Source organism: Jaculus jaculus, chromosome 6 (genome assembly GCF_020740685.1).
Source record: "Jaculus jaculus isolate mJacJac1 chromosome 6, mJacJac1.mat.Y.cur, whole genome shotgun sequence".
Lineage (NCBI taxonomy): Eukaryota > Metazoa > Chordata > Mammalia > Rodentia > Dipodidae > Jaculus > Jaculus jaculus.
Window position 1 is genome coordinate 125,833,569 of NC_059107.1, and position 26,269 is coordinate 125,859,837.

The 26,269-nt window shown below is 36.7% G+C and overlaps 1 protein-coding gene across 2 annotated transcripts in view; it reads left to right on the forward strand.

Moving 5' to 3' along the window:
* Mettl25 (methyltransferase like 25) overlaps nt 1–26,269 on the forward strand; it is an 82,000-nt gene that overhangs the window by 5,584 nt on the left and 50,147 nt on the right. Inside the window, exons 2-5 of one of the 2 annotated variants that reach the window (XM_004650151.2) lie at nt 2,945–3,106; nt 7,529–7,635; nt 11,350–11,946; nt 15,579–15,723. In XM_004650151.2, the coding sequence (XP_004650208.2) occupies nt 2,945–3,106; nt 7,529–7,635; nt 11,350–11,946; nt 15,579–15,723 (1,011 nt within the window). The remainder of the gene's footprint in view (nt 1–2,944; nt 3,107–7,528; nt 7,636–11,349; nt 11,947–15,578; nt 15,724–26,269) is intronic. The other variant, XM_045153466.1, reaches the window with a different exon arrangement.

Genomic DNA, 26,269 nt, shown 5'->3' on the forward strand with positions numbered 1-26,269 from the left:
CTGGTTCGAGGCTCAATTCCCCAGGTCCCATGTTAGCCAGATGCACAAGGGGGCGCACACGTCTGGAGTTCGTTTGCACAGGCTGGAAGCCCTGGCGCGCCCATTCTCTCTCTCTCCCTCTATCTGTCTTTCTCTCTGTGTCTTTCGCTCTCAAATAAATAAATAAATAATTAAAAAAAAATACATCTTAAAGCCACTATCGTAACTTTGTAATCTTAGTATTTAGTTAATTCGGGAGTGCCCGTTTTTTATTTTATTTATTTATTTATTTTTGAGAGAGAGAGAGACAGACAGACAGATGGAGAATTGGCATGCCAGGACCTCTAGCCACTGAAAAGGAACTCCAAATGCATGTGCCACTTTGTGCATTTGGCTTTATGTAGGTACTATGTATCAAACATGAGCCTTAGGCCTTGCAGACAAGTGTCTTGAATGCTGAGCCATCTCTCCAGCCCATGAGTACAAGTTATTTAGAATTCTGTACACCTTCAACAGTCTTCATTGTCATCAAGATTTGTCAATTTGTAGCTTTTTTCTTTTTTTATTTTAAGAATATTTGAATATTTATATTTATTCACTTATTTGAGAGAGAGAGAGAGAGAATGGCTGTGCCAGGGCCTCCAGCCACTGCAAACAAACTCCAGACCCGTGTGCTCCCTTGTGCATCTGGCTAACATGGGTCCTGGGGAATCGAACCTGGATCCTTTGGCTTTTCAGGCAAACACCTTAACTGCTAAGCCATCCTTTCAGCCCTTTTCTTTTTCTTTGTTTTTATTTTAAGAATGTTTATTTATTTATTTGACAGAGATTGAGAGAGAGAGAGAGAGTGAAATTTGTAGTTTTTTTTTCTTTGTGTTTAGGTGGACTTTCTTGTAATTTCAAAAAGTAACTGTGAAGATCAGCTATGATTACAAAGACTTCATAGCATATATAGTATAAGGGTTTTTATTTTTTACTTGGTTTATTTCTTTTTTAAAAGTTTTTTTTTAATTTATTTTATTTACGAGAGAGAAAGAGAGAGAGAATGGGTGTGCCAGGACTTCCAGCCACTACAAATGAACTCCAGATGCATGCACCACCTTGTGCATCTGGCCTTTATGGGTCCTGCGGAATCTAACCTAGGTCCTTTGGTTTTGCAGGAAAGTGCCTTAACTGGTAAGCCATCCCTCCAGCCCTTGTTTATTTTTGGTAAAACTAAACTTATTCCCTAAATGCAACATACTTTCATAAAATGAATGCTTTATATGCTTTACAACTGAGTATGTTCGGTTTGTGAGTTTGTTTTTATTTTGTTTTGCTTCATTTAAAAATAATTTTCAGGGTGCAGAGATGGCTTAGCGGTTAAGTGCTTGCTTGTGAAGCCTAAGGACCCCAGTTCGAGGCTCAATTCCCCACGACCCACGTTAGCCAGATGCACAAGGGAGCGCATACGTCTAGAGTTTGTTTGCAGTGGCTGGAGGCCCTGGCATGCCCATTCTCTCTCTCTCTGCCTCTTTCTCTCTCTGTATGTTGCTCTCAAATAAATAAACATTAAAAGAATTTAAAAAAATAAAAATAATTTTCATTGAATGGGCTTACTTGGACTTCTTTATCCAAAGATGTTTTGTGAACTACTGTAGACAAATCAGAATACCTTTTTAAATTTTTCATTTTAACTTTAAAAAAAGAGAAAGATGGAGCAGTACTTTCGGTGTACCTATCTATATATATCCATCAGAATTGGCAGTTTATGCTGCAGTATTAATTCTAGAAGCCCAGTGGCAGAAAGCAGTGCCATCTTCTTTCCATGCTGAATACTTATTGCTCTAGGTCCATTCTAGTGTTGTCTTTGTCATCCCTCATGGGGCTCAAGTTGAGGAAAGCTCCAACTTGACACAGGCTATAGAAGTATACGGGGAAAAGAGTGAATTTTCTCATACGCTTAAACTATCTGCCTGCAAATGGCATCACTCACCTAGGCAAGATGTGGCCACTCTTGAGCTTAATAGGGGTATGATCTTTGTACAGAGAAGGTACCATGCTTGTGAACAGTACAAAAAAGTCCAATTGTTTGAGCATTTAGAAATGACTGATAATTACCACACTAAACTTCTAAAATGTCTGGTCTAAAGCTGACAGGGGAAGAAATGACTTGTTTCACAAGACTGTAACCTAATTACTTTTCAAACAACTATACTGACAGTATCTTTAACACACACGCACATACACACCAACATGGTTCACATGTTGCAGGTGCTCTCCTATAGTAGCATTGATACAACTGGGGTTTTTCATTGCTCCGTAGACAATGTGGGTAAGGAGTAACAAAACTGCAAAGACTAACCTCGTAAAATGCACAATTTGGGTTGGATAGATGGCTCAGCAGTTTAAGGCACTTGCTTGCAAAGCCTAACAGCCTTGGTATGATTCCTCAGTACCCATGTAAGCCAGATGCACAAAATGACAAGGTAGAGTGACTGTATCTGGAGATCGTTTGCAGTGGCAGGAGGCCCTGGCATGCCTATTCTCTCTCTCTCTCTCTCTCCCTCTTCCCTTCCCTCCCTGCCTCCTTTTCTCTCTCCTTACAAATCATTAGATAAAAATATTTTTATAAAAATAAAAAAATAAAATGAGTAATTTCAGTGAGAAAGGAAAATTCATAAATTAAGTAACCACATTAGTGTTCAGACTTAAATTCTTTCTTCCTGTTGCTTTGACACAAAGATCAGATTTTTACTTAATTCTTTCATAACTGGAGAAAGTATTCAAATTGGGTGCTACAAATATCCAATAGTCTGAGTCGCAAATGCAAGTATAATTACCAAACATATTGCTAAATTTTGAATGAGATGATTATAACTTACTGTAAAAACCCAGTGCAGTTTTATTGTTTAAAAATCTCACACAATTTAGCTATTAAGTATTGCTAATCATTGTTTTTTTATCCCATTTTTTTCTTTCTTAGGCTTTACTCATCTTCCCAAAATATTTTGTGAAACTTCTCAGAAGCTGTTGAGTGTGGAATCCTTTGCTTTGGCTGCAAAACAGTATTCTGTGCAAAACTTGGGAGTATGCACTTCTGTTGAGCAATTGTTTATAGCCCTTCGAGGAGATAAACAGAGAGTTGGTATGTGTGTTTGTGTGGGTATATGTATACATTTTAGGTGCTTAGAAGCAGTACATGGCATGCATATATATCTATACACATATACACACACTATAGTCTTAGTTTAGTATATCTATATATACATACACATACATATACACACAACATAGTCTTGATTTAGTATTAGATCGTATAAGCCCTGAAAAATTAGCTTCTACCAAGAAGAATAGGTTTCCTTATAAGAACAAATTAGAAATCTACATTTTTTAAAACTACCTTATAATCCCTGGATATCTTTACTGCAGATAATTCCTGCTTCTCAAATATAAATTAGAATGGTCAAAATTAGTTGGATGGGCTAATGGTCTCTGTGGTTAGTTATTTGGGAAGAAGGTAGGAAAAATGGATGAAGGTGGTAGAGGATCTGGGGAAAAATGAAAATGGGGATGTATAGTTGGTAGAGCAAGTGGCAAGACAGATTAACGCTTGAGTGAGTCAGTAATATATTAAATGTGAAGACTGTACACTCCAACTAAAAGGCTGGTTTTACATATTTTTTTCTGTTTTGTTTTTTTGAGGTATGGTCTCACTGTAGCCCAGACTGACCTGGAATTAGTCTCAGAGTGGCCTTGAACTCACAGCAATCCTACTTCTGTATCCTGAGTGCTAGGATTAAAGGCATGTACCACCATGCCCAGCTAAAAGACTGGTTTTAAAATGGAAGTCTTCCCTTCATAATAGGAGGAAAAAATGATGACATAAAAATAGAAGAAAGACTAATTGGAAAAAAGAAGGGATTCAATGGAGGGAGGGAAGATTTGAGAGGGAAAAATTAGGGTGGTGGGAGGGAATTATCACAGTTTATTGTCTATATTTATGGAAGTTGTCAATCAAAAGTTTTAGAAAATTGCAGCCTACAATGCTGAGTTAAGAACTAACTTTAATATTACTCGTGGGTTAAATAACAGTTAGTACATTAATAATAAAAAGGTGAATATCTACCCTCCTTTATTATCCACAAAGCTTTTTTACTGTATCTTATCTCATCTTTATTATTTCTCTGCTGTTTTATTGTATAAAGTTATATGAATACTGTAATGAAACATAAATACTTTTCACCTAGATTCCCTCTTCACTGTTTGTTAAAACTATCCATTTGTTGAAGTACATACGCGCGCGCACACACACACACACACACACACACACTTTTGTTGAGTGTGTGTGTGACCCACTGAGTTACATTACATTAGGGTTGTTTGCATGAGTATGGAGGCTTATTTTCCAGAGCACATAGAATTTACCAGTGACTATGCCAATGGAGAAAGTATCTCTCAGCTACCGTTAATTGACAGTAACTCTTTTGCTCTCCTCCGTTGTGCATGACAGAATGTTGATGTATCCAGTTTTGTTTATGTCTTGTGCAGTTATCCTTTGATGGAAAGTTTCTTTCCTTTAGAACTAATTTCTTAATCTTTCAAGGTACATTGTTAATGATATACTGTGGATCTTTTTATTTTATTAGCTGCTGTGAGGTATAAATACATCAGTCATGCCATGTCCAGAAGACAACATTCTACACACATTTTTTTAAAAAAATCTGAATTCTTTGAACATAAGTTATAGATCTAGGACTGGAGAGATGGCTTTAGTGGTTAAGGTGCTTGCCTGCGAAGCCTAAGGAACCATGTTCAACTCTCTAGATCCCACATTAGCCAGATGCACAAAGGTGAGGCAAGTGCAAAGTTGCACATGACCACTAGGTGGCACAAGCTTCTGGAGTTCAATTTCAGCAACTGAGGTCCAGGTGTGCCAGTTTTCTCTCTCTCTCATGCTCTCTAAGTAAATAAAATAAAAATAAGTTATAGTTACAGCATATTTTCTTTAGGTATTTTAACATGTAACTGCATATTTTTTAGTCTCTTCTATTGCATGTAACCACACTCAGGAACTTAATGTTGTTTTGGTGATATAACCTAATAATCAGACTATACAGCAGTTTTTCTGCATTTTCAAAACTAATTTGTGGCTATTTTAACATACTATAGGAATCAGTCCAAGCTCAGGCATGACATTTAGTTGTAATGTTTAATCATCCATCTGGAAAAGCTGCTTAGCCTTTTTTGTTTTCCCTGACTTCAATACTATTGATGCCTGTAGGCCAGGGTTGTGTGTTTATCTCTCTATGGTCTCAATTTATATATTCTTGGGCATATTGTTAATTAGAAGGCTCCTCTTCATGTATCTCCATGGAAGGCACATATAACTTCATCTTGTCACTAGTGACCATTGTTCCCTTAATAAAAGTGGATTCACTGAATTGTCCATTGTAAAGGAAGCTTCTTCTCTCTTGGATTTAATTCTTCATTATTTTTCTTGTTTTTATATCCCTTCAATTGTTTTTATTTTTTTTTTTGGTGTTTTGAGGTAAGGTCTCACTCTAGCTCAGGTTGACCTGGAATTCACTTTGTAGTCTCAGGGTGGCCTTGAACTCATGGTGATCTTCCTACCTCTGTCTCCCAAGTGCTGGGATTAAAGGTGTGTGTCACAATGCCTGGGCAAGTGTTTTTTTTTTTTTTAATTTATTTAATTTATTTATTTGAGAGAGTTAGAAAGGGAAAGAAGCAAACATACACACACAGAGAGACACAGACATACACACAGAGAGAGAGAGAGAGAGAGCAAAGAGAGAGAGAGAATGAATGAATGGGCATGCCAGGGTCTCAGCCACTGCAAACAAACTCCAGATGTATGCATAACCTTGTGTATCTGGCTTATGTGGGTCCTGGGGAATCAAACTGAGGTCCTTTGGCTTTGCAGGCAAATGCCTTAACCACTAAGCTATCTCTCCAGCCCCCTTTCAAGTATTTAAAAAAATATATTTTATTTATTTATTTGAAAGAGAGACAGAAGAAGAGGCAGAGAGAATGGATGCACCAGGGCCTCCAGCCACTGCAGACGAACTCCAGACACATGCACTTCCTTGTGCATCTGGCTTACGTGGGTCCTGGAGAATTGAACCAGGGTCCTTATGTTTCACAGGCAAATGCCTTAATCACTAAGCCATTTTTCCCCAGCCCCCCTTCAAGTATTTTAATAAAGGTTATTTTTCACCATGTTCCTCCTGGAGCAAAAGAAAGGATTGTTGCAAAAATCATAGCTCTTGACAGGACATTCTGGCTGTGACTCACTTCCTCAGGAACACTGCTGTTAGAGCTATCATCCACTGGTCACCAGATCGCTATGCACTTTATCCCAGCTGTGACTGACACTCACTCACTCACTCAGTGACTTCAGCATTGAGGGTAGTATTTCTGATCCCTTTCTCACCTTGTCAAATGTAAGGTGTATATTTTATGTGTCAAGGTGAGCCAAGAATATTACATCCCTGACTGAAATAACTGGTGAAACCACCACCTAGATTCAGATGGACAGTCTTATTGCAGGAAAAGACATCTGACTTAGCCAAGTAGAGGTGGAAACTGGTGGCAAGTGAATATGCAGAAGGTATATTCCCCATCTTGGAGTATGGCAGGTTTTTTTCTTTTTCTTTTTTAATTTTGGCCTTTATCTACTAGTAGAAAGTCACTGTGTTGCCATCACTTACACTTGGAAAGAACATACCAAGAAGGTCTTTGTCTTTATTGTTTCCTAATATAATGATACAAAGTTCAGCCTAAACCCAAACATGTCATGTATGAATACCCCAATGCAGTAATAACCATCACAGCCGTTCATTTCAGTTTACCACCACCCAACTCCCAGTGCCTGATGATGTGGACTTCCTTGTCATGGGTTCTATGCATCCTATTATAGAATACAGAATGTATGCTCTAGTGCAGTGTGGTAGAATGCTCTGCAATGATGTAATGCTCTGTAGCTATGATTCTCAGCACAGTAGAAAATAGCCACATGTGTTTGCTGAACACTTCAAATGTGACTCTTACAGCTCAGAAGTGTTATTTTCAGTTTTACTTGGATATTTTAAATGTAAGTTTAAGTCATGACATAGTTGACGGCTACTGTCTTGGATATTACACATGGTAAAATGATGGTTCACATCTTCAGCCTGCTCTTCTAGTGGATAGTCTTTTTTTTATGAATGTGTAGGAGGTGAGTTTATTTTTCTAGGTACCTGGATTAGAAATATCTTCTTTCACTTCATTGCATATCTTTTTACTCCATTAAAGTTATCCTTTGATGAAAAGCTTCCTTTAGAATTAATTGCTTGTTCTTTCAGAGAACGTTATGAATAATATTCTATGGATTTTTTATTTTATTAATTCAAATGGAGTCCTCGCCACTAAATTAATAGAAATCACCCAGACATCACAATATAATATTTCACTTTCATATTTAATTTCAAAGAACATGAATATCAAGTGATAACCCATATTAAAATTTCCTTTAATAGCAGCATTCCAATTTTATTTTGCTGTGATTTAGGTAAAAATGTGAAGGCAGTCGAGTTTATGAATACGAAAAAATCCCATGAAGTGCAGGCGATGTCGGAGCTCATCTGCAGTGTTGCTGACTACTGTGGTGTAAGGCAGGTGGGCAACTTATATACTTTCTTTGGAGCCACTCCTATTTCATTTTCTATTTCTACTTTGTGATGGGCTGCTGTTGGTCCTTTTTGCCTTCCCTTTTGTTGTTTCTTTAACCTGCCAAGTCCACTCTTTGTGGAAGTCTCTACCTCTCAGGTAACCCACACTGAGATAAGGAAGGAATTTACCTTATTGTGGTGCTGCATAACCTTACATGTTTGTTACATTTATTCTCTGTTTATATGAAATAGTATGTAAGATAGGTGTAATAGCTCATGCTTTTAGACCTAACTGTAGTAAAAGCATGAAACAGAAGGCAAAGAATATTAAGTAATGTAAATTACTTTTTAAAGTCAATAAAGCAGATTTCTTTGTATTTCTCAAGTACACAGAAAATATTTTTGAAATAGCATAATGTGTCACATTTGATTTTTTTTTTCTTTTTTCTGTTTTCTTTTTTTGAGACAGTGGGATCTCTTACTCCCTCTATAGACCATCCTGGCCTTGAACTCATGGTGACCCTTCTACCATAGCCTCTCAAGTACAGGGATTATAGGCATGAGCCCCCATGTCTAGCTTCTTCCTTTTTCCTTTTATGTTTTTAAAGAAAATTATTTATTTATTTGTAAACAGAGACACACAGAGGGCGAATAGGGATGCCAAGGTTTCTAGCCACTAAGAATGAATTCCAGATGCATGCACTACATTTTGCATCCAGCTTTACATGGGTTCTGGGGAATCAAACACAGTTTGTTAAGCTTTACAGGCAAGCACCTTAACTGCTAAGCCATCTCTCCAACCCAAACATGTATATTTAATAAATATATATTCTGTAGTTTCAGACTGAAACACTTAACTTTGGCAATAGCCATAGAGACCTGGGGGGGGGGGAGAATTCATTTTTGCTATAAGCCTAGTATTCTGTTCATGCCACCAGATTTTCCTTCTCACATTCACATTATTGAGGCATAATTTTTCTAAAATGTGTTCACTTATAGCTGTGTGCATTAGTTCCTTTAATCAATATTATCTCCAGCTCCTACTGTGTGTCTCAGGCACTGATTAAGATACTGAGCATACAGCAGTGAACACATAAAACATTTGCCCTCATCATATTCTAACAAGAAGAGATAGATTTTTTATTTTTTGTTTTTGTTTTTTTGAGGTAGGGTCTCACTACCCAGGCTGACTTGGAATTCACTGTATAGTCTCAGGGTGGCCTTGAACTCATTGCAATCTTCCCACCTCTGCCTCCCGAGTGCTGGGATTAAAGGCATGCACTACCATGACCGGGTCTAAAAATGTTTTAATGGGGAAAGAAAATAAAAAGGGAATGGCACTGAAGTGGGAATGTACCTACTTAGTTCTTAGAATGGCCAGGAATCCAAATTAAGAATAAGAATTGAGGCATGGGTGCAGAGGATAGGTAAAACATTTCCATTCTTTTTAAAATATCTTATGGGCTGGAGAGATGGCTTAGATGTTAAGGTGCTTGCCTGTGAAGCCTAAGGACCCATGTTCAATTCACCAGTACCCATATAAGTCAGGTGAACAAGGTGGCACATGTGTCTGGATTATGTTTGCAGTGACTAGAGGCCCTGGTGCTCCCATTCTCTCTCACACACACACACAGATAAGTAAAATATTATTGATTTATTTCCCTGGAGAGAGAGAGTGGGTATGCCAGGGCCTGTGGCTACTGCAAATGAACTCCACTTTGTACATCTGGCTTTACATGGGTACTCGGCAATTGAATCCCAGTGGTTACCATTTGCAGCCAAAAGCCTTAACTGCTGAGCCATTTTTACAACCCCACCATCTCCATTCTTAAAGGTCATAGTGAGCATGTTTACCCTACGAGTCACAAAAGCCATTGCAACTGCTGGATGACTTTTTCTATTGTGTTACAATCAAAATATTTCTACTGTTTGATTCTCTATTTTGTCATTGTCTTTGTATACATTTAAACTGATACCTTTCAGAAATTTGTTCCTTTTTGAACAGATGCTTTCAGAGTTGAAACAAACAAACATCTTCCAAACCAGACTTAGTAGCAGTAAGTAGTGTCAAACTGCAGTGAGGGGGCTAGAGTGAGGGCCAGAGGTTAGACATGCTTCCTTGCATAGCCTGATGACTGGGTTCACTTTTCCCCAGTACCCATGTAAAGCCAGTTGTATAAAGTGGCATATGCACCTGGAGTTCTTTTGCAGTGAGGGGGAGGCCCTGGCACACCCATATTCACTCTGTGCTTTTGTTTCTCTTTCAAATACATCCATACATACTAAATAAATAAGTAGTAAATGATTTTTAACAACAATGAGAGAAGAAAAGGCCTGGTGGTACAACCTTTAATCCCAGAACTTGGGAGGCTAAGGTAGGACGATCACTGTGATTTCAAGGCCAGTCTGGTCTCTAGAGTGAGTTCCAGGTCAGGCTGGGCTAGAATGAAACCCTGTTTCAAAAAACAAGCAAAAAAGCAGGGAGGGATTTGGGGAAGAGGAATGAGAGTAGAGCGAGGGTGAGAACTGTGAGATTGGGAAACTCATTGAGAAGGGCACTGCAGTTGACCAGACTTAGGGTGCAGTTGGCAAGAGTTAGTTGTCATAGATCAGAGATCCACTCATAGTTGAGATGTAAGTTGAAACAATGAAGGAGTTCTGTTCTATACCTGGAAATGTGGAGATACTACTGAATATGATCGAGAAGTATGGACACAGCAGAGATATTTGTTTGTGATCTTTAGTTTTATTCAGTTGTGGTGTAGATATTTACTAGTTTATAGCTTGATGAACTTGGTAATTCTACGCAGTTGTGGAGAAGTTTTGCCATGTTCTTCTGCAGGATGCTTCCTCCTCTGCTAGGGGACAGCTGATCTATTTGTGGTTTTGACTCAAGAATACACATAAGTGGAATCGTACAGTAGTCTTGTGTTTTACTCTTTCACTTAGTGTGTAACTTTTGTTAAATTTATCACTTTTTAATTTTCATGCTATCTTAATTATGTTTTGCTTTTTTTTTACTGCTACTATATTATATATGCCCTGATGGGTTTTTTGTTGTTGTTGTTAATTTCTGTTTACTTCATATCTTGACTCACTGCTAAATTCACCTTCTAAGTAGAAACAGTTGTTCAGGCTGGAGAGATAGCTCAGTTGATAAAGTGCTTGCCTTGCCAGCCTCGTTGCCTTGCCAGTGCTAGTCTCAGAACCCATGTAAAAATGTAAGGCGTGGTAGTGTGGGCTTGTAAGTCTATCACTGGGGAGGTGGAGATAGGGAAATTTCTGAGGTTCGCTGGTCAGACAGCCTAGCATACTTGGCAAGCTGCAGGCCAAGAAGAGACCCTGCCTCATCAAAAGGGGGCAGACTTCCTGTGGAAACACACGCAAGGTTGCCTTCTGGCCATCTCATGCTCTTGCATGCATATGTTTCCACACACACATGCACATAGTACACATGCATGAAAGTAGCTTTTCTTCTTCCCTTCAGATTGTTATGTCATTTACTTGTTTCCTTTGACTTTTTTATTGGATGGACCCAGGGAAATAGTGAATAAAAATTATTGAAGTGTTTAGTTTTTTATAGAAATCAAAATATCTAAATAGAAAATATAACAAACTATGTAATTGCTACATTTCATTTGTTTCCTATTTTAAAAAATGTATAGAATGCTTTCTGTTACCAACTGACTGAAATCCTTTAATATGTTCTATTTTTCTTCAGGTGATTGATGTGGGCTCTGGGAAAGGCTACCTAAGTTCCTTTTTGTTCTTAAAGTATGGCTTTAAAGTTTATGGCATTGATTCCTCAAATACCAACACTCACGGAGCTAAAGAGAGAAACAGGAAATTGAAGAAACACTGGAAACAGTATCCTACTCAGTCAAGAGTAGATGTCAGTGGACTGGCATTAAACATGGCAGAAGAAACAAAAGTGCAAAAGGAAATTAATTATAAGACAGATTTTGAAAACATGTGTGGCCACAGTCCTCTAAATCAAGAAAGCATGTCTACTTCGGAATTTTTGCCAGGTCTTTCAGGTTCTATAATTTCAGGCATCAGTCATCAAATGGAAAATCTACATGCTCAACCACTTGAGAAAGAACATTTGTTCTTTGACAGTGCCTTTTCTCTCACAGACTTGTTACCTATCAATGCTGTAGAGCTTACTTCATCACAAACACATGATCGAGAAATGACCAGAACAAATAAAGGGAGAAGAAAAGTGACATCAAAATCAAGTGAATCAAATCTGTACTCACCACTGACATCCGTTATCACAGCTGATTCTGAACTGCAGGACATTATTAAAGATCTTGAGGTGATTTCAGTTGACAATCCTTTAATTTACATAAAATTCTGGAAACATAGTATTCTTTTTTTTTTTTTTGATAGTTTACTCAGTGTACTGAGGACCCTGTTAATAATAAAGACCAAGAAAATTAACTTATAAGCAGGTTTCTATTATACTCACTACTGCCACAATTTAATAAGCACATAGTACAGAGTATAGTACCTTCTACTCAGTTCAGTTCTACCTCAGTGAAAAGGACTAGCATAGAAGCAGCTCAGTAAACTAAATTCCCTTCTCTGCAATTTAGGAACTGTTAGGAATTGTTAGGAAAGTTTTTGGTTTTATATCTCATTTTGTTTTTAATTGACACATAGTAATTACAAGTTTATAGGATACAGTGATGTTTGATCAAATCAGGACAATTAGCATGTACACCTCCAATACTTGTCTATGTGATGAGCACAGATGAAAGAGATATTGGAATAAAGTTTTGTTTGATGTTACACTTGGTGACCAAATATGCAATTTCATAGAGCAAGACAGCAGTTTTATAAGTATAGTTTAAAGCTTGAACTTTTTAAATCACAAATATGTCAGATGAAATAACTGGAAGGCAGCACATCTTCAACCCAGTACTATGCTATAAGCATATTTTAAGGCTGGAACTTTCTTTTTCTGTTTTTGGTTTTTCGAGGTAGGGTCTCACTCTAGCCCAGGCTGACCTGGAATTCACTATGACGTCTCAGGGTGGCCTCAAACTCACGGTGATCCTCCTAGCTCTGCCTCCTGAGTGCTGGGATTAAAGGCGTGTGCCACCACACCCGGCTCAAGGCTGGGACTTTCTAAATGACAAGTATGTTGGATAGAGTAATTGGAAGTTAGTACATCTTCAAGCCAATGCTATATGTCACAAAAATATATAGAGAAGCTTCCTGAGGATCACTTGACTTATCTCTGTTCAAAGACAAGCTTTTGGCATTATATTGTTCTGTGTTTATCATTATATTTTATCTTTCTCAAAGACATGACTAAACAAGGTACTAGAGTTACATATTGTGGAAGTTTTAATTAGGCATCCCCCATTAACTCGTATGTTCTAAATACTTGGTTACCAGCTGATGGCAGTTTGGCAGGCTGAATCTTTCTAGAGGAGGTGTGTTAATGTAGGCGGGCCTCTGGGTGTTATAGCCAGCCTTCCCTTGCTAGAGTCCTTTTCACTCTCTTGCTGCTGGTTTGACTTCCTGAGGCAGAGGTGATGCCCAGCCTCTGCTCATTCCATCTTTCCCTTGCCCTCATTGAGCTTCCCCTCGAGACTATAAGTCAAAATAAACAACTGTGCTTCTATCAGATGTTTTTGGTTGGTTGCTTTGTGCAGCAGTGGAAAGGTAACTACAATGTGTATAGTGTCAATTTTTGGTTGGTAGCTGAGTAGTTCTGTGTCATTTTTTAAACTAGGCTTTTTTTTTCCCCCTTTTTCACAGATAGTTTTTAAAGGTACTAGGCATAGGAGAGTCCCTATAATTTTTCTTATTTATGAAAGCAGTATTTAGATTATCAGTAACTATTACTTAGGGTTAGATAGCTTCCATTAATTTAACATATCTCTAAAATTACAAATTTTAGTACATATTACTCCTTAAATTTATCAAAGTCTTGTTGAAAATATATGACGAGAGCTATATGCAGTTGCAAATTGGATAAATAATACTTTATATAGCATTTTGACAACATGAGAGCTGAAGTTTTTATTTTGTTTTTTGAGGTAGGGTTTCACTCTAGCTCAGGCTAACCTGGAATTCACTGTGTAGTCTCAGGGTGGCCTTGAACTATGGCGATCCTCCTACCTCTGTCTCCTGAGAGCTCAGATTAAAGGAGTGCACCACCAGGCCCAGTTCAAGGGTTTGATTTTTTAAAATATTTTTATTCTCATGTATTTGGCAGTGAAAGAGGGAGAGTGAGAGAATGGATGCACTAGGGCTTTTAACTCCAGATGCATGCACCCCCTTGTGCATCTGGCTAACATGGGTCCTCGGGAATTGAACCTGGGTCCTTCAGCTTTGCAGGCAAACACCTTAATTGCTAAGCCATCCCTCCAGCCCCAGGGATTGATTTTTTTTTTCCTTTTAAAGAGAATTTTATTTGAGTGGTTCTTACAAAGATTGTTGCAATATGAAAGTCATTTGTTTGATAGAAATATCAAGCTGTCTTGTCTTTTTTTTTTTTTTTGCCTTTTAAAGAGAATTTTATTTGAGTGGTTCTTACAAAGATTGTTGCAATATGAAGAGGGTTTGATTTTAAAAAGCAAATTAATTTATTAAAAATCACAGATCACATGCACATAATGTGACTTTTGGACTGACAATGTGTATGAGGTTATCTGAAAAATTGCACAGGTGTAATATAATGTAAGTTTTCTAAAGATCTTTAGTTCTAAATGCCAAAAGTATGTTACTCAAATAGAACAAGGATTTTTCTGTATGAAGAGTCTCTCTTTCTTCTTTAATTAAATTATATGCATCATGTCAAATACAGAACATATTAAATTCAACTTTTGAATGGTTGACAGATTGAACAAAATTCTATGCATATATAGCATTATGTATGTTATATGTATATATTTATATTGAGTTTTGGATAACTACAGGAAACATTTCATAAGATAATTTTTTCACTTTATAAAAGTTTTATTTATCCACACAACAAAGCAACCCTGAGAGGCAATCACAGCATTTGAAGACGAGAAAACTAAGTATATATTACTTGTTCACAGCCATGTTGTGTAGTTAATAAGTAGTAAATGAAGTGCTGTTTTTAAATGTTCATAATGTTACCATAAGATAATTTTTCCATAAGTTTTATGTTAGAAAATTTAGAGCAGAAAGGTTTAGGTAGACTTATATTAACAAATTTGATACAATAAAATGAACTAGTTAAACTTTTGATGTTAGTGTGGACATATCAACTTTGCACCATTTATGGTTTTTGTTGTTAAGGGCAAGCAAGCAAAGTTCTATTGAAAAGCAAAAGTAAAGTAACAGCTTCTTGCAACAGGAAGGGGCCCTTGCAATGGGTGGCTCCCATTGCTATTTATTTTTTTTAAGTTTTTGGTTTTTTTGAGGTAGGGTTTTGCTCTAGCTCAGGCTGTCCTGGACTTAACTATGTAGTCTCAGGGTGGCCTAGAACTCATGTCAATTCTCCTACCTCTGCCTCCTGAATGCTGGGATTAAAGGCATGCACCACCACACCTGGCCCATTGCCGTTTTTATAACAATGTACTATGAGATGTTTGATGGGCAACCTGAAGAAATTTCATCAATAAAACAAATTTGATTAGTATAGTCAAAGTATGTTATAACTGTCTCAAGTCATAGGTCTGTCATAATACAGCATGCTGTATTTTTGATCCAGCTTTTAATTTGCAATACTAGTTATAAAGAGATGAAAGAAAACATAAATGGATATATAAAGGTTTTAAAAATACCTATTTTGTGTAAAAGAGCATAGTTTTTCATTATGAAAATGTAAAAACTCAATGCTTTCTAGATAGAGTTTGATAATCACTAAAAGTTTGGTGTATTTTCACTTAAAATTATCACCTAAACAATTTTTTTAACTCTCCTTTTAATAGCCCAAATTTCTTTTCCTTCTTATCTGCAAAGGATTGTCTACTGGTGGGTCTACATACTTGTGGTGATCTATCTCCAAATACTCTGCGAATATTTACTTCCAAGCCTGAGGTCAAGGGACTTTGCAGTGTAGGCTGTTGCTACCACCTCTTATCTGAAGAGTTTGAAAACCAGCAAGGTACTAAGTTTTCTGTGTATTGTAATTTTTAGTTATTCTAATAATAGTGGTTGTTTTCTCTTTCCCCCTTAGTCAGTATTGTGACTTCAATTTATATTTAAGATAACACCTGACTTTCTTCTAAGTTTAACATTGACAGTATTCATGAAATTTGATGCACTATTACTCTTATGTATTTTTTTTAATTAATTAATTTATTTATTTGAGAGCAACAGACACAGAGAGAAAGGCAGGTAGAGGGAGAGAGAGAATGGGCGCGCCAGGGCCTCCAGCCTCCGCAAAGGAACTCCAGACGCGTGCGCCCCCTTGTGCATCTGGCTAACGTGGGACCTGGGGAACCGAGCCTCAAACCGGGGTCCTTAGGCTTCACAGGCAAGCGCTTAACCGCTAAGCCATCTCTCCAGCCCTCTTATGTATTTTATTATAGTTTCTTTGGTCATAAAATGGATGTAGTAGTTTTTGAAAGCTTTACAAATATCCGAAAATTCCATATGGTATATGTTTTCTAGAACTTCTGTTTAAAATGCTTATGAATTTTGCTTTGTAATGAATATAGAGTTTCTTTCATTTCCAAAGCCACCTTCATGCCAGAAGTAAATTATATTTCTTTTTTAAAAAAAGTGAGCATATTAGGACTTTATAAAACTATGAGATTGTTAGTACATTAAAACAATAATATTCATTCTGTGCTCTCTGTACTCAAAAGGTGCCTGCTGACCAAAATACAGAATGGGGTGTCACGCTGTGAAGCATATTTCATCCGGTTCTAAAATAGCATCTGGTGCATTTTATATGTTAAGTCTCTCCTTATGATAGGGCTTCAAAATTGCTTGTTCAAATTTGATGGCTGTTCTTTCTGCTAATATTAGTGGTTCTTTTTATGTTGGTACGATGACATTATCAATGTTCCATTTCCCTTGCTAAGAAATTCTGAGTCAGAAAGTGGTATTTGTAAGGATGGTATTAGCCACTCATTTACTTAATATTAAAACCCAGTGAATGTGAGGTTTTATGATTTTCATTTAGTCATAACCAGAAATTCACAGTTATAATTGGATAATTCTGTTGAAATGAAACTATGTGAATCAGACTCTCTCTTTAGAATTAATAAAAAACTATTTGTGCAATATTAATTAGACTACAATGATTTTTGTCAAGGTTTTGCAATGTATTTATATTTTATTTGTTTATTTGCAAGCAGAAAGAGATAGAGAGACAGTGAGAATGAGAGAAAGAGAGAGAGAGAGAGAAAGAGAGAATGGGCTCTCCAGGGCCTCCAGCCACTGCAAATGAACCCCCATATGCATGTGCCCCATGTGCATTTGGCTTACATGGGTCCTGGGTCCTTTGCCTTTGCAGACAAGTACCTTAACTCCTAAGCCATCTCTCCAGCCCTTTAAAGTATTTTTTAGAAAAGATGAAATAAATTGGTAAAAAAGTTAACAGTCATTTAATTTAGATGGTGAGTATATGGCTGTCATGCTACTTACAGACATTTTCAAGGTAAAAACTAGAAAGGACCGGGTGTAGTGGCTCACATGTTTCATCCCAACACTCAGGAGGCTGAGGTGGGAAGATAAGATGTCCTGAGTTCAAGGCAAGTCTGACCGACAGAGTGAATTCCAGGTCAGCCTAGGTAAGACCTTGCCTCAAAACAAACAAAAACAGAAAAGAAAAAAAATTAACAAGTGGGAGAGAGCAAAGGATAGTGGTGCACACCTATAATTCTACCACTTGGAGGGATGAAGTAGGAAGATTGTTGAGAGTTTGAGACCAGCTGGGCTACACAATGAATTCTAGGTCAGCCTGGACTACAGTGAAGCCCTGTCTCAACAAGGGGGATGATATTTTCTTCCTAATTGAGTCCTCAAATGCATTAATAATTTTATTATATATATATTCACATAAGAAGTAAAGGAGAAACACTTAATGTAATCACAATATTACAGCTTTTACATTAGGAAATATATGATGTGTCCTATAATTAGCAGTATCATAACATGATTCTCTGTAGGGGAACATTGGCTTTGGGTGTGTATTATGTAGTTCTTGTTTAAGAGCTTTCTGGGGGCTGGAGAGATGGCTTAGCGGTTAAGCGCTTGCCTGTGAAGCCTAAGGACCCCGGTTTGAGGCTCGGTTCTCCAGGTCCCACGTTAGCCAGATGCACAAGGGGGCGCACGCGTCTGGAGTTCGTTTGCAGAGGCTGGAAGCCCTGGCGCGCCCATTCTCTCTCTCCCTCTATCTGTCTTTCTCTCTATGTCTGTCGCTCTCAAATAAATAAATAAAATTTTTTAAAAAATTTAAAAAAAAAAGAGCTTTCTGGTTTGTAGATAGGATAAAATGTGGTTTCCTAATTGGCTGGATTTGGGGCAGGGGTATCCACTTGGTATCTTGACGTTTAATGATGTTCTTCCACATTTCTGCATCTTTAACTTCACCTGCTATTTCCTTTGATCACTTCATCCCCATGTTCCAAGGATGCTGGCTTCTTTTAAGGTGACGCCCTTCTCTTCAGGGAATACCTTCTTTGGATTACCTTCTCTAATCCTGTTGGATCCTAGCAACCATTTATCTATAACACATGAAATGTCAGACTAAGTCTTAATACTTCTATAACTAAGGGTGGCATCCTCCTCTCTTTGGACTGACTCAATTAATTAGGAATATTTATTTCTTAACGTAATTCATTTGAATATTTAATTTATTTATTTACTTAAGAGAAAGAGAAAGAGAAAGAGAGAGAATGGGCATGACAGTGCCTCTAGCCACTGCAGATGAACTCCAGACATATTTGCCACCTTGTGCATCTGGCTTTACCTCAGTACTGGTGAATCAAACCCAGGTCCTTAGGCTTTGCAAGTAAGTCATCTCTCCAGTCCTCCTAACATGTTTAAATTAGACTTTGTTGTATAGCTGAGATTGTAAGTAATTTTATTTCTTTTTTGTTTTATAGTTTTTTGAAATATATTTTATTTATTTATTTGAAAGAGAGAAAGAGGGGGAGAGAGAGATTGAGAGAGAGAGAGAGAATGGGCTTGCCGGGGCCTCCAGCCACTGCAAACAAACTCCAAATGCATGTGCCCTTTGTGCATCTGGCTTATGTTGCTCCTGGAAAATCCAACTGGGGTCCTTTGGCTCTGGAGGCAAACACCTTAACCACCAAGCCATCTCTCCAGACCCCTTTAAGTAAGAAATTTTATTTCTTCTCTGTCCAATTATTGTTGAATATGTAAAGACAGAATAGCATGGATATCACTGTTTTATGGCTGCAAGGAATTGTCAGTGGCACATTTTTCATGGGATATCTGGTTCTTCAGTTCTTTTAATAGATTAGCAGAAGCTGTTGGCCAGCATTAAAACTGAGACATTGACTAAGCTACTCCTTTACCAATCCATTAATGTATATCATTCTTCAAGTACCCTTTCTAATAACATGTTCACGTACTCGTAAACCATGTATTTTAAACAACATGAATGTGGATAGGGCATGTTAGGTAGGCATGCAGAGCCTAAAGGAAGAACAAAAATTAGTACACACACTCAATCACTCTTTGTTCTTTTCAGCCAAGAAAAATTGTAATAGATTAATGAGCTGTGAAAGCATTGATGAGGCTTTCTTGTTTTCAGAACTAAGCACAAGATTGATGTAGGTAAATGTTTACATAATGTTTATTTTACTAGATTATTTAGAAGAAAGGGTAATGGGGTGGGCACTGATCCCTAGCTTAGCAGCTGCATTGTATGCAAGAAAGGAGGTATATAATTGAATTTAGCAATTATTTATTGACTAGCAACAATCTTCAAGTCATTGTACTTGACACATGGTGTATAATAAAAGGAATTTGGGAGTTCATTAAAGTCAGCCCTTTGGGAAAGAGATATAATGCTCAGATAAATGACAAGCAGCTTTCAGTTCCGCATATATTCAGTGAGAGAGAGGGTTGGGGGAGAACAGGTGCACCAGAGTTTCTAGCCACTGCAAATGCAAATGAACTCTAGATGCATGTGCCACCATGTGGGTTTTGAGAAATCGAACCTGGGTCTTTAGGCTTCACAGGCAAGCCCCTTAACTGCTAAGCCATCTCTCCAGCCCTAAAATACAAATTTCTTATCCACATATTAATTAGGTTTCTTATGATTCTTTCCAGGAAAAAAAAAATTATACATACAGCTTTGTAGTTATATTTTAGTTTTAAAATCCAGTTTTTACATTTTTCACATAATACATTTGATAATCTTTCTATATTAGTACAGAGACTATTCCCTTAGCCATTTTGATGAATTTCATATACTATGCTTATAGAGTGCTAACTAGTGAATATTTGTCCCCAGAGGAATACTGGAGATTGAACCTAGTGCTTCTAACACCTGTCTAGAAGAAAAAAATGACATCAACTCAATGCAACCTAGTTCCTGTTAAACTTGGCAAACATTTTCACTGAAAGAATAAAGGTGATTAAAAAGAAATTCCATCACCTGGGGAGATGGCTCAGTGATTAAAGGTGCTTGCTTATAAAGCCTGACAGCTTATTTATAATCCCCAGCCACTCATATAAAGCTAAAAGGCATGTCCTGGGATGTTTAACAGCCACTTTTGTATTAGGTAGAACATAACGGTAGTCTTATTTTGTATATAAAATATATACTATATGATTCTAATCTTTATAAAAATAGAAGTATATTACTATATAGCCTAATCACTATGCTAAAATAACTAACTTTAATGTCAAGTGGTTTATATACACAAGATTAGCATATTTCCTGTTATATATCATGCTCTAAGTTCCATTGAGTTCTAGCCTTGAATGGTCAAATATATCATGTGTCCCTCATTTCATATCTTACACACCTGCCTTTCACCCTCACTTTATTTGAACAGCTGTTCTTAAGTTTAAATTCGGGCATTGTTACCCTTTGGGATGTAAATTTGAGTTATTAGTAGGCCAGCGGAGTTTAGTAGAAGACTTTGGAATATATGCTGCAACTTTTTATGATGATATTTACTATGTAAACAATGTGTGTCTTACATGCATATATTTACCCAATAACACAGGGGTAACCATAGAGGTGGTCTGTCATGAATGTATTTTCAAAAATACCTCAAAGCTCTGTGAGTCATTATGAATACTGAATTTATACCATATGTTTTAAAAACTGCTTTAAAATATTTATACATTATGTGCGTGTAGTTCCTCAGAGAACAAAAAAATGCCAAAAACAGTTTTATGACTTTTATTTTTATAGAATATGTATTTTCCTAAACTTAACTTATGTTTCTGTATTTTGTGTTGATACTATTATCATAATTAAATTGAGTGATTCACATTATTCTTTTAAAAGTGGAGAGAGGTTTTTGTTGTTTTTTTTCTAAATCTCTCTATACCTTAGTATTTTCTCTTAAAAGCAGAAACTGGCTGTGGCTCCACATTGATGCTTCTAAAGTATGGAAATTCAATTGAGTTAGGCATAGATGCATAGAGAAAAGAGAGCATGAGAGAATATGTACTAGCAAGAGATTTGAGTTGCTGCTGGTGTGTTTTGGTTTATTCATGTTGCTCTTAAAGCTGAACAAAGTACAGAAATATCACTCTTACTTTTTATTTTGTTCTTTATATTTGTTCAGTCTAACAGAATTATCTGTATCTGTCCACCAATGCATTGAAATAAATGTATTCTGTCAGAAATTGTCAGTGGTCCGGCTGTGCTTCTGAAATCCAGTTTAAGGGATGAAAAGTGACTTTACTTTTACCTAAGTTTCTATGACTGCTTCAGTGATTGAGGGGTTGATTTTGTAGTGAAAGGGCTGGGATCCTTAAGAGTCAAGTCATGTGGCTTGGTAGCATTTCCTCCTGGCTTTACTAGGTGCAACCATTGTCAGGACACAAATGTACACCTGGGCTACTCGTTCCTCACCATCTCCAGCCCATTAAAGGAAGTGGTGTGGCCCTTGAAAGACACAGTGGACTTCATGATTGACCTCAGCTTTTAATATGTTATGAGGTTACAACTATCTCATAAATCCTGCAGTTGGTTCATATTTCTTATTTCTCTTTTTATTTTTTTTTTAAGTTTACATCAATTTTTTTTCCTTTGGTTTTCATTTGGTGAATAAGCAAATGGGCTTGAGAAGAAAATAGATTGAGAAATTTGTAGATGTATACTGTTTGTAATGTGGCAGGCATTTGACTCTTAAAAGGAAAGAAGGTAGTGTTTAATCTCATTTACCAGTTTTAAGTAATTTTTATGCAAATAACAAAAATTTCACTTACAGTAGCATAAGCAATAAAGTCATCTAATTACTGGCATAAGCATAAGTCAGGAGGTAGTAATTCTAGTGTTGATATGCTGGTTCACCTACACTGGATTCATTTGTATGCTTTTCTTTCAAGATTGCTACAACTTTAAGTATCATGCCTTTGTGAGAAGTTGCCATGGGATTAGAGATTTTCTTCCATAGTCACCTCTTTTTTGGTTCAGGAGGAAAAGAAATCTGTCCATAGTGCTAGAGGGTGTTATGCAGGCTGCTGAGGAAGAAAAAGTCATCAGTGGCCCCTGCATGCTATCATACCGACCTGCCAGACAAGAGGTGCCTACTGGTATAATAGTGGAATGACTACTGTAGAAGTAACTGTTTTCTGACTTTTTTAAAAATGAACTTCAGACACATGCCTCATGAAAAAAATCATAGCAAAAACATTTTCATTTTCTTAATCAACAATACTAGCAGTTTATTAATTAACTCATTAATTCAGTGAGAAACTGAGGACTTGTCTCACCTTGAAAAGGGCTTCTGATGTGAGAGTGGCTATTCTAAATAGTGTTCTTTTCTTTGTTATAACAGACAGGATGTAGAACCAATAGTTTATAGCTTTTGTTATATTATCACATTGCTTTTCACTTTTCAGCTAGACCTTTGTCAGAATAATTCTTTCCAATTTGTATGGGATGAATGCAGATATTTCTAGATGTACTTGGCATTCTTTGGGCACTTAGCTCACACTGACAGCTGCATCTGATCTTCAGTCAGCCATAAGTTTTGTAGAATGTTGGCACTGATTTTTTTTTTGCCGTAAGTCATATTTTAGCTCCATAGCAGTCTTCAGAAATGGATATTTAATATAGTTTTCCCCATTTTTTCTTGGCTTTGCACCTCATTATTTCTTGTAACTAATACAAAGTAGTTTTTCAACCTCATGTAGATTGGGTTTATTGAACATAAAAAGTTCACGTCGTGTTGATTATAAATAAACTAAGCCAAATGTTAATCTAAAGCAGAAAGTTAACATATGCACTTAAGAGAAATAGTCAAAAAAAACACTGGACTTTGAATATAAGGAAGGTAATGTAACATCAAAGTTGGTAGATTTTATGGAGTTGACTAATAGACTTTTAAAAACTAGTTTACAGTGTACTGCTTTTATATACAGATCTGAATTTGGATACTTTAGAGAAAATGCTCTTAAATTTTACTTTGCTAAAAACATCTTGGTTTCTTTCTTCCCCAGGGGTAAACAACTTATTTAAATTTCCTCTAATGTCAGACTGATACAATAGTGAAACTTATAGGAATGAAGTTAATCTGGGTGCATAATATTAATATAGGAGTTATTGCTGATGTGCTATACATATCTCAAAATAAAATTACATGAAAATTGTCAATAAATGTTAAAAAATGTACCAAAAGCAAATTCTTGAAGGAAAGGGAATCCCTGTCATACAGTAAGAAACTGTGTTGGAGTACTACTTCACAGTGTTTTCTAGAACAACACAGTGTTTCCTCTCAGTACTTGGTATTTAACATTCTTTAGTCATGCATATACATCTAGACTGACTCATTAATAAACACTTTTAGTGTAGATATTACTAGGTAGGCATATTTTTTTGCTGGGTATTTATTTTCATGCCTATTATAGTTTACATACCTGTCCCTTTTAATTATATGCCCAGCTTATACTCTTAGCCTAGAATAAGTGAAACAGTAAAATGCTTATTGTTAATGGAGCCAGAAATGGGGTTGATAAGCAGAATAAAAAACTATCCAAATAGAAGGGAAAAAAAGATAAAGAGTTCATCTATTCCAGTATTATTATTTAAAGTTAGCATAGAAGTGAAGAAAGTACCATGATTCACTGGTAAGGATTGAAATTGCCTGAGTGTACTAGCTTGGGATGTGAGTGCTTGACATGGTTAAAGACAGGTAACAATAGAAACTCTGTGAACTCTGACTAATTCCACATCAACAAGAGGCCTCACTCATCACAGGAATCTGATGAAATCATTTGCAGAGATGATGATTAACCTTTACATGAACGGCTTTGTTTGACTTGGAGGGTTTTGGTTTCTTACAGTTACTGCATTAGTAGAACAGATCAGTAAGGCCACTATGATCTCATGTGCAAATGAATTTGTGAAGCACATTCAGAAAACTTTATGGTGATGCCCTGCTCAGGTCAGTCACCTGGTTTCACAGAGCCTTGAGCTGAGGATGGCAGTCCTGTAAATTCCCTTAGGATCTTAGAGTTAGTGTTTTAGATAGCGATTCAGGAGCCAAATCATGGAATGAAACATCCTTCTACCTTTCATTTTGTAAGGTATGGCTTAAAAGGGGACTCTTCTGTAAGCATTCACTGTGGTAGTATTAACATTGTGAGCTCTAAGAAAGAATATACCTGAATCCTGTCAAATAAAGCCCATTATTACACAATCCCCCCCCCCCCCGCAACAAAAATAACCCTCTTCCAGTCTCATCACCTTCGTTAGCGCAAGTCTGGGAATATATGTGAAGAAAATCATATTTATTAGCCTCCATTTCTCTGACTATATAACCCATTGTGCCTCACGTATGACTGCTCCCCACTGGCTTCCATGCTGTGTCATCGGGAAACAAATGGATGCTGGTCGTCCTTGCCTCCACCACTCCATTATCCCTAGACATCAGTTGGAATACCCAAAACTCTGGTTCCTTGGAAAAATTCCCTTTCAACTATCACAAGACTTCTGGCTTCACTACTATGTCTGGATTCAGAAGGCACCTCACTGTGCCTTCTTTTATCCCTAAATGGCAGCCTCCATTGCAGATCTCATCCCTCACCCCTTATTCCCAGGGTCCTAATCAAATAAATCTGTATATTCATTGTGTTGACTGGACTCCCTGTCTTCTCGGTTGCAAAATTCTTCTAAACGTCAGAATTACTAAAATTGTCTCTTACCTGTAATGTCTGCTGTGAAAAGTCTTACTTCCTTGTATGATCAAGATCTCTCTCTCTCTTTTTTTTTTAAAGAAGCATACTTCCTTCAGCAGTGTGTTTTTCTGTCTTGCATCTTTTGGATGGGATAATTAACTTCCACTTCCAAGATTGTATTTGTTATCTAAAATTACATAATAAGTTTTCCTTAAAACTTAATGGCTGACAGCCACAATACTTATTGATGATCTTTCATAGTTTTTTTAGGTCAAGAGTTTGGGGATAACTTGGGTATGAATGGGTTTCTTACTTCTTCTTTTTTTTTTTTTTTTCTGAAAATGATTTACCCAATGCAATGTATTTCTTTCAGAAATTCTGTGTTCCTTTCAATCTAATGTTAAGTAATATTTTTTCCAGTCCCAAGTTTTCTTAGATTATCACTCCAGGAGGATCTCTCTACCTCTATTCAGGCAAGTAGACATACTATTTTCTTTGCATCATGAGATGCATTGCAAATCAGTTATTCCATTACAAATCCATTGTTTGGTTTTTTTCTGTTTTTTTTTTTTTTTTCTAAGTGAAATTTGCTTCATGTTCTTCAGTATGTTGACTTTTTTCTCCTTTTCCCCGTGTTACTAGTTTGTATATTCATTTGTTTATCTGTCAGATTGTAATTATTTGGTTGGGATACTTGAAGAGGATGGGACATTTTAAGTCATTTAGCATGTTCAAATTTTATGATATTTTGCTGGCTTTCCCCAGAAGCATAGTTTTTGTTGTTATTCATGTTTTATTTCATTAAATCATCCCCTAATGCAGCCGTCCCTCAGGTTCTGCAAGTGATTGGTTCTAGTATCCCTCAGAGCTACCAAAATCTGCAGATGTTCAAGTGCCTTGTATAAAATAGCATAGTACTTGCATGTATCATCTCCTATGCTTTTTAAAGTTATCTGTAGATTACTTATAATATATGCTATAATATAAATGTTATTAACAACTTCTTAACACTATAGTATTAAGGAAATAATGACATGAAAAAATACTGTCTGTTTAGTCTGTACTGCTTAGTATAGACTGAATTTTAAGATATTTTTAAGTTGAAAATGTGTGGTTGAATCTAAGGGTGTCGAGTGCAAGGACATAGAGGGCCGACTGTATTCTCATGGTTTACTTTCTCATTTTATTTAAGTTTCTGTTCAAACATCACAGCATTGAAAAATATTTCCATGTTAGGACAGAACTGTCCAATCCCTGTGCCATTTGGTGTTCCTTCCCTCAAACAAAGTCATCATTGATTCCAGGTTGATGTATAAAGTTTCCAGGTTCTAAGAGTACTAAAATATGAAGTGTTGGGAAAGCAT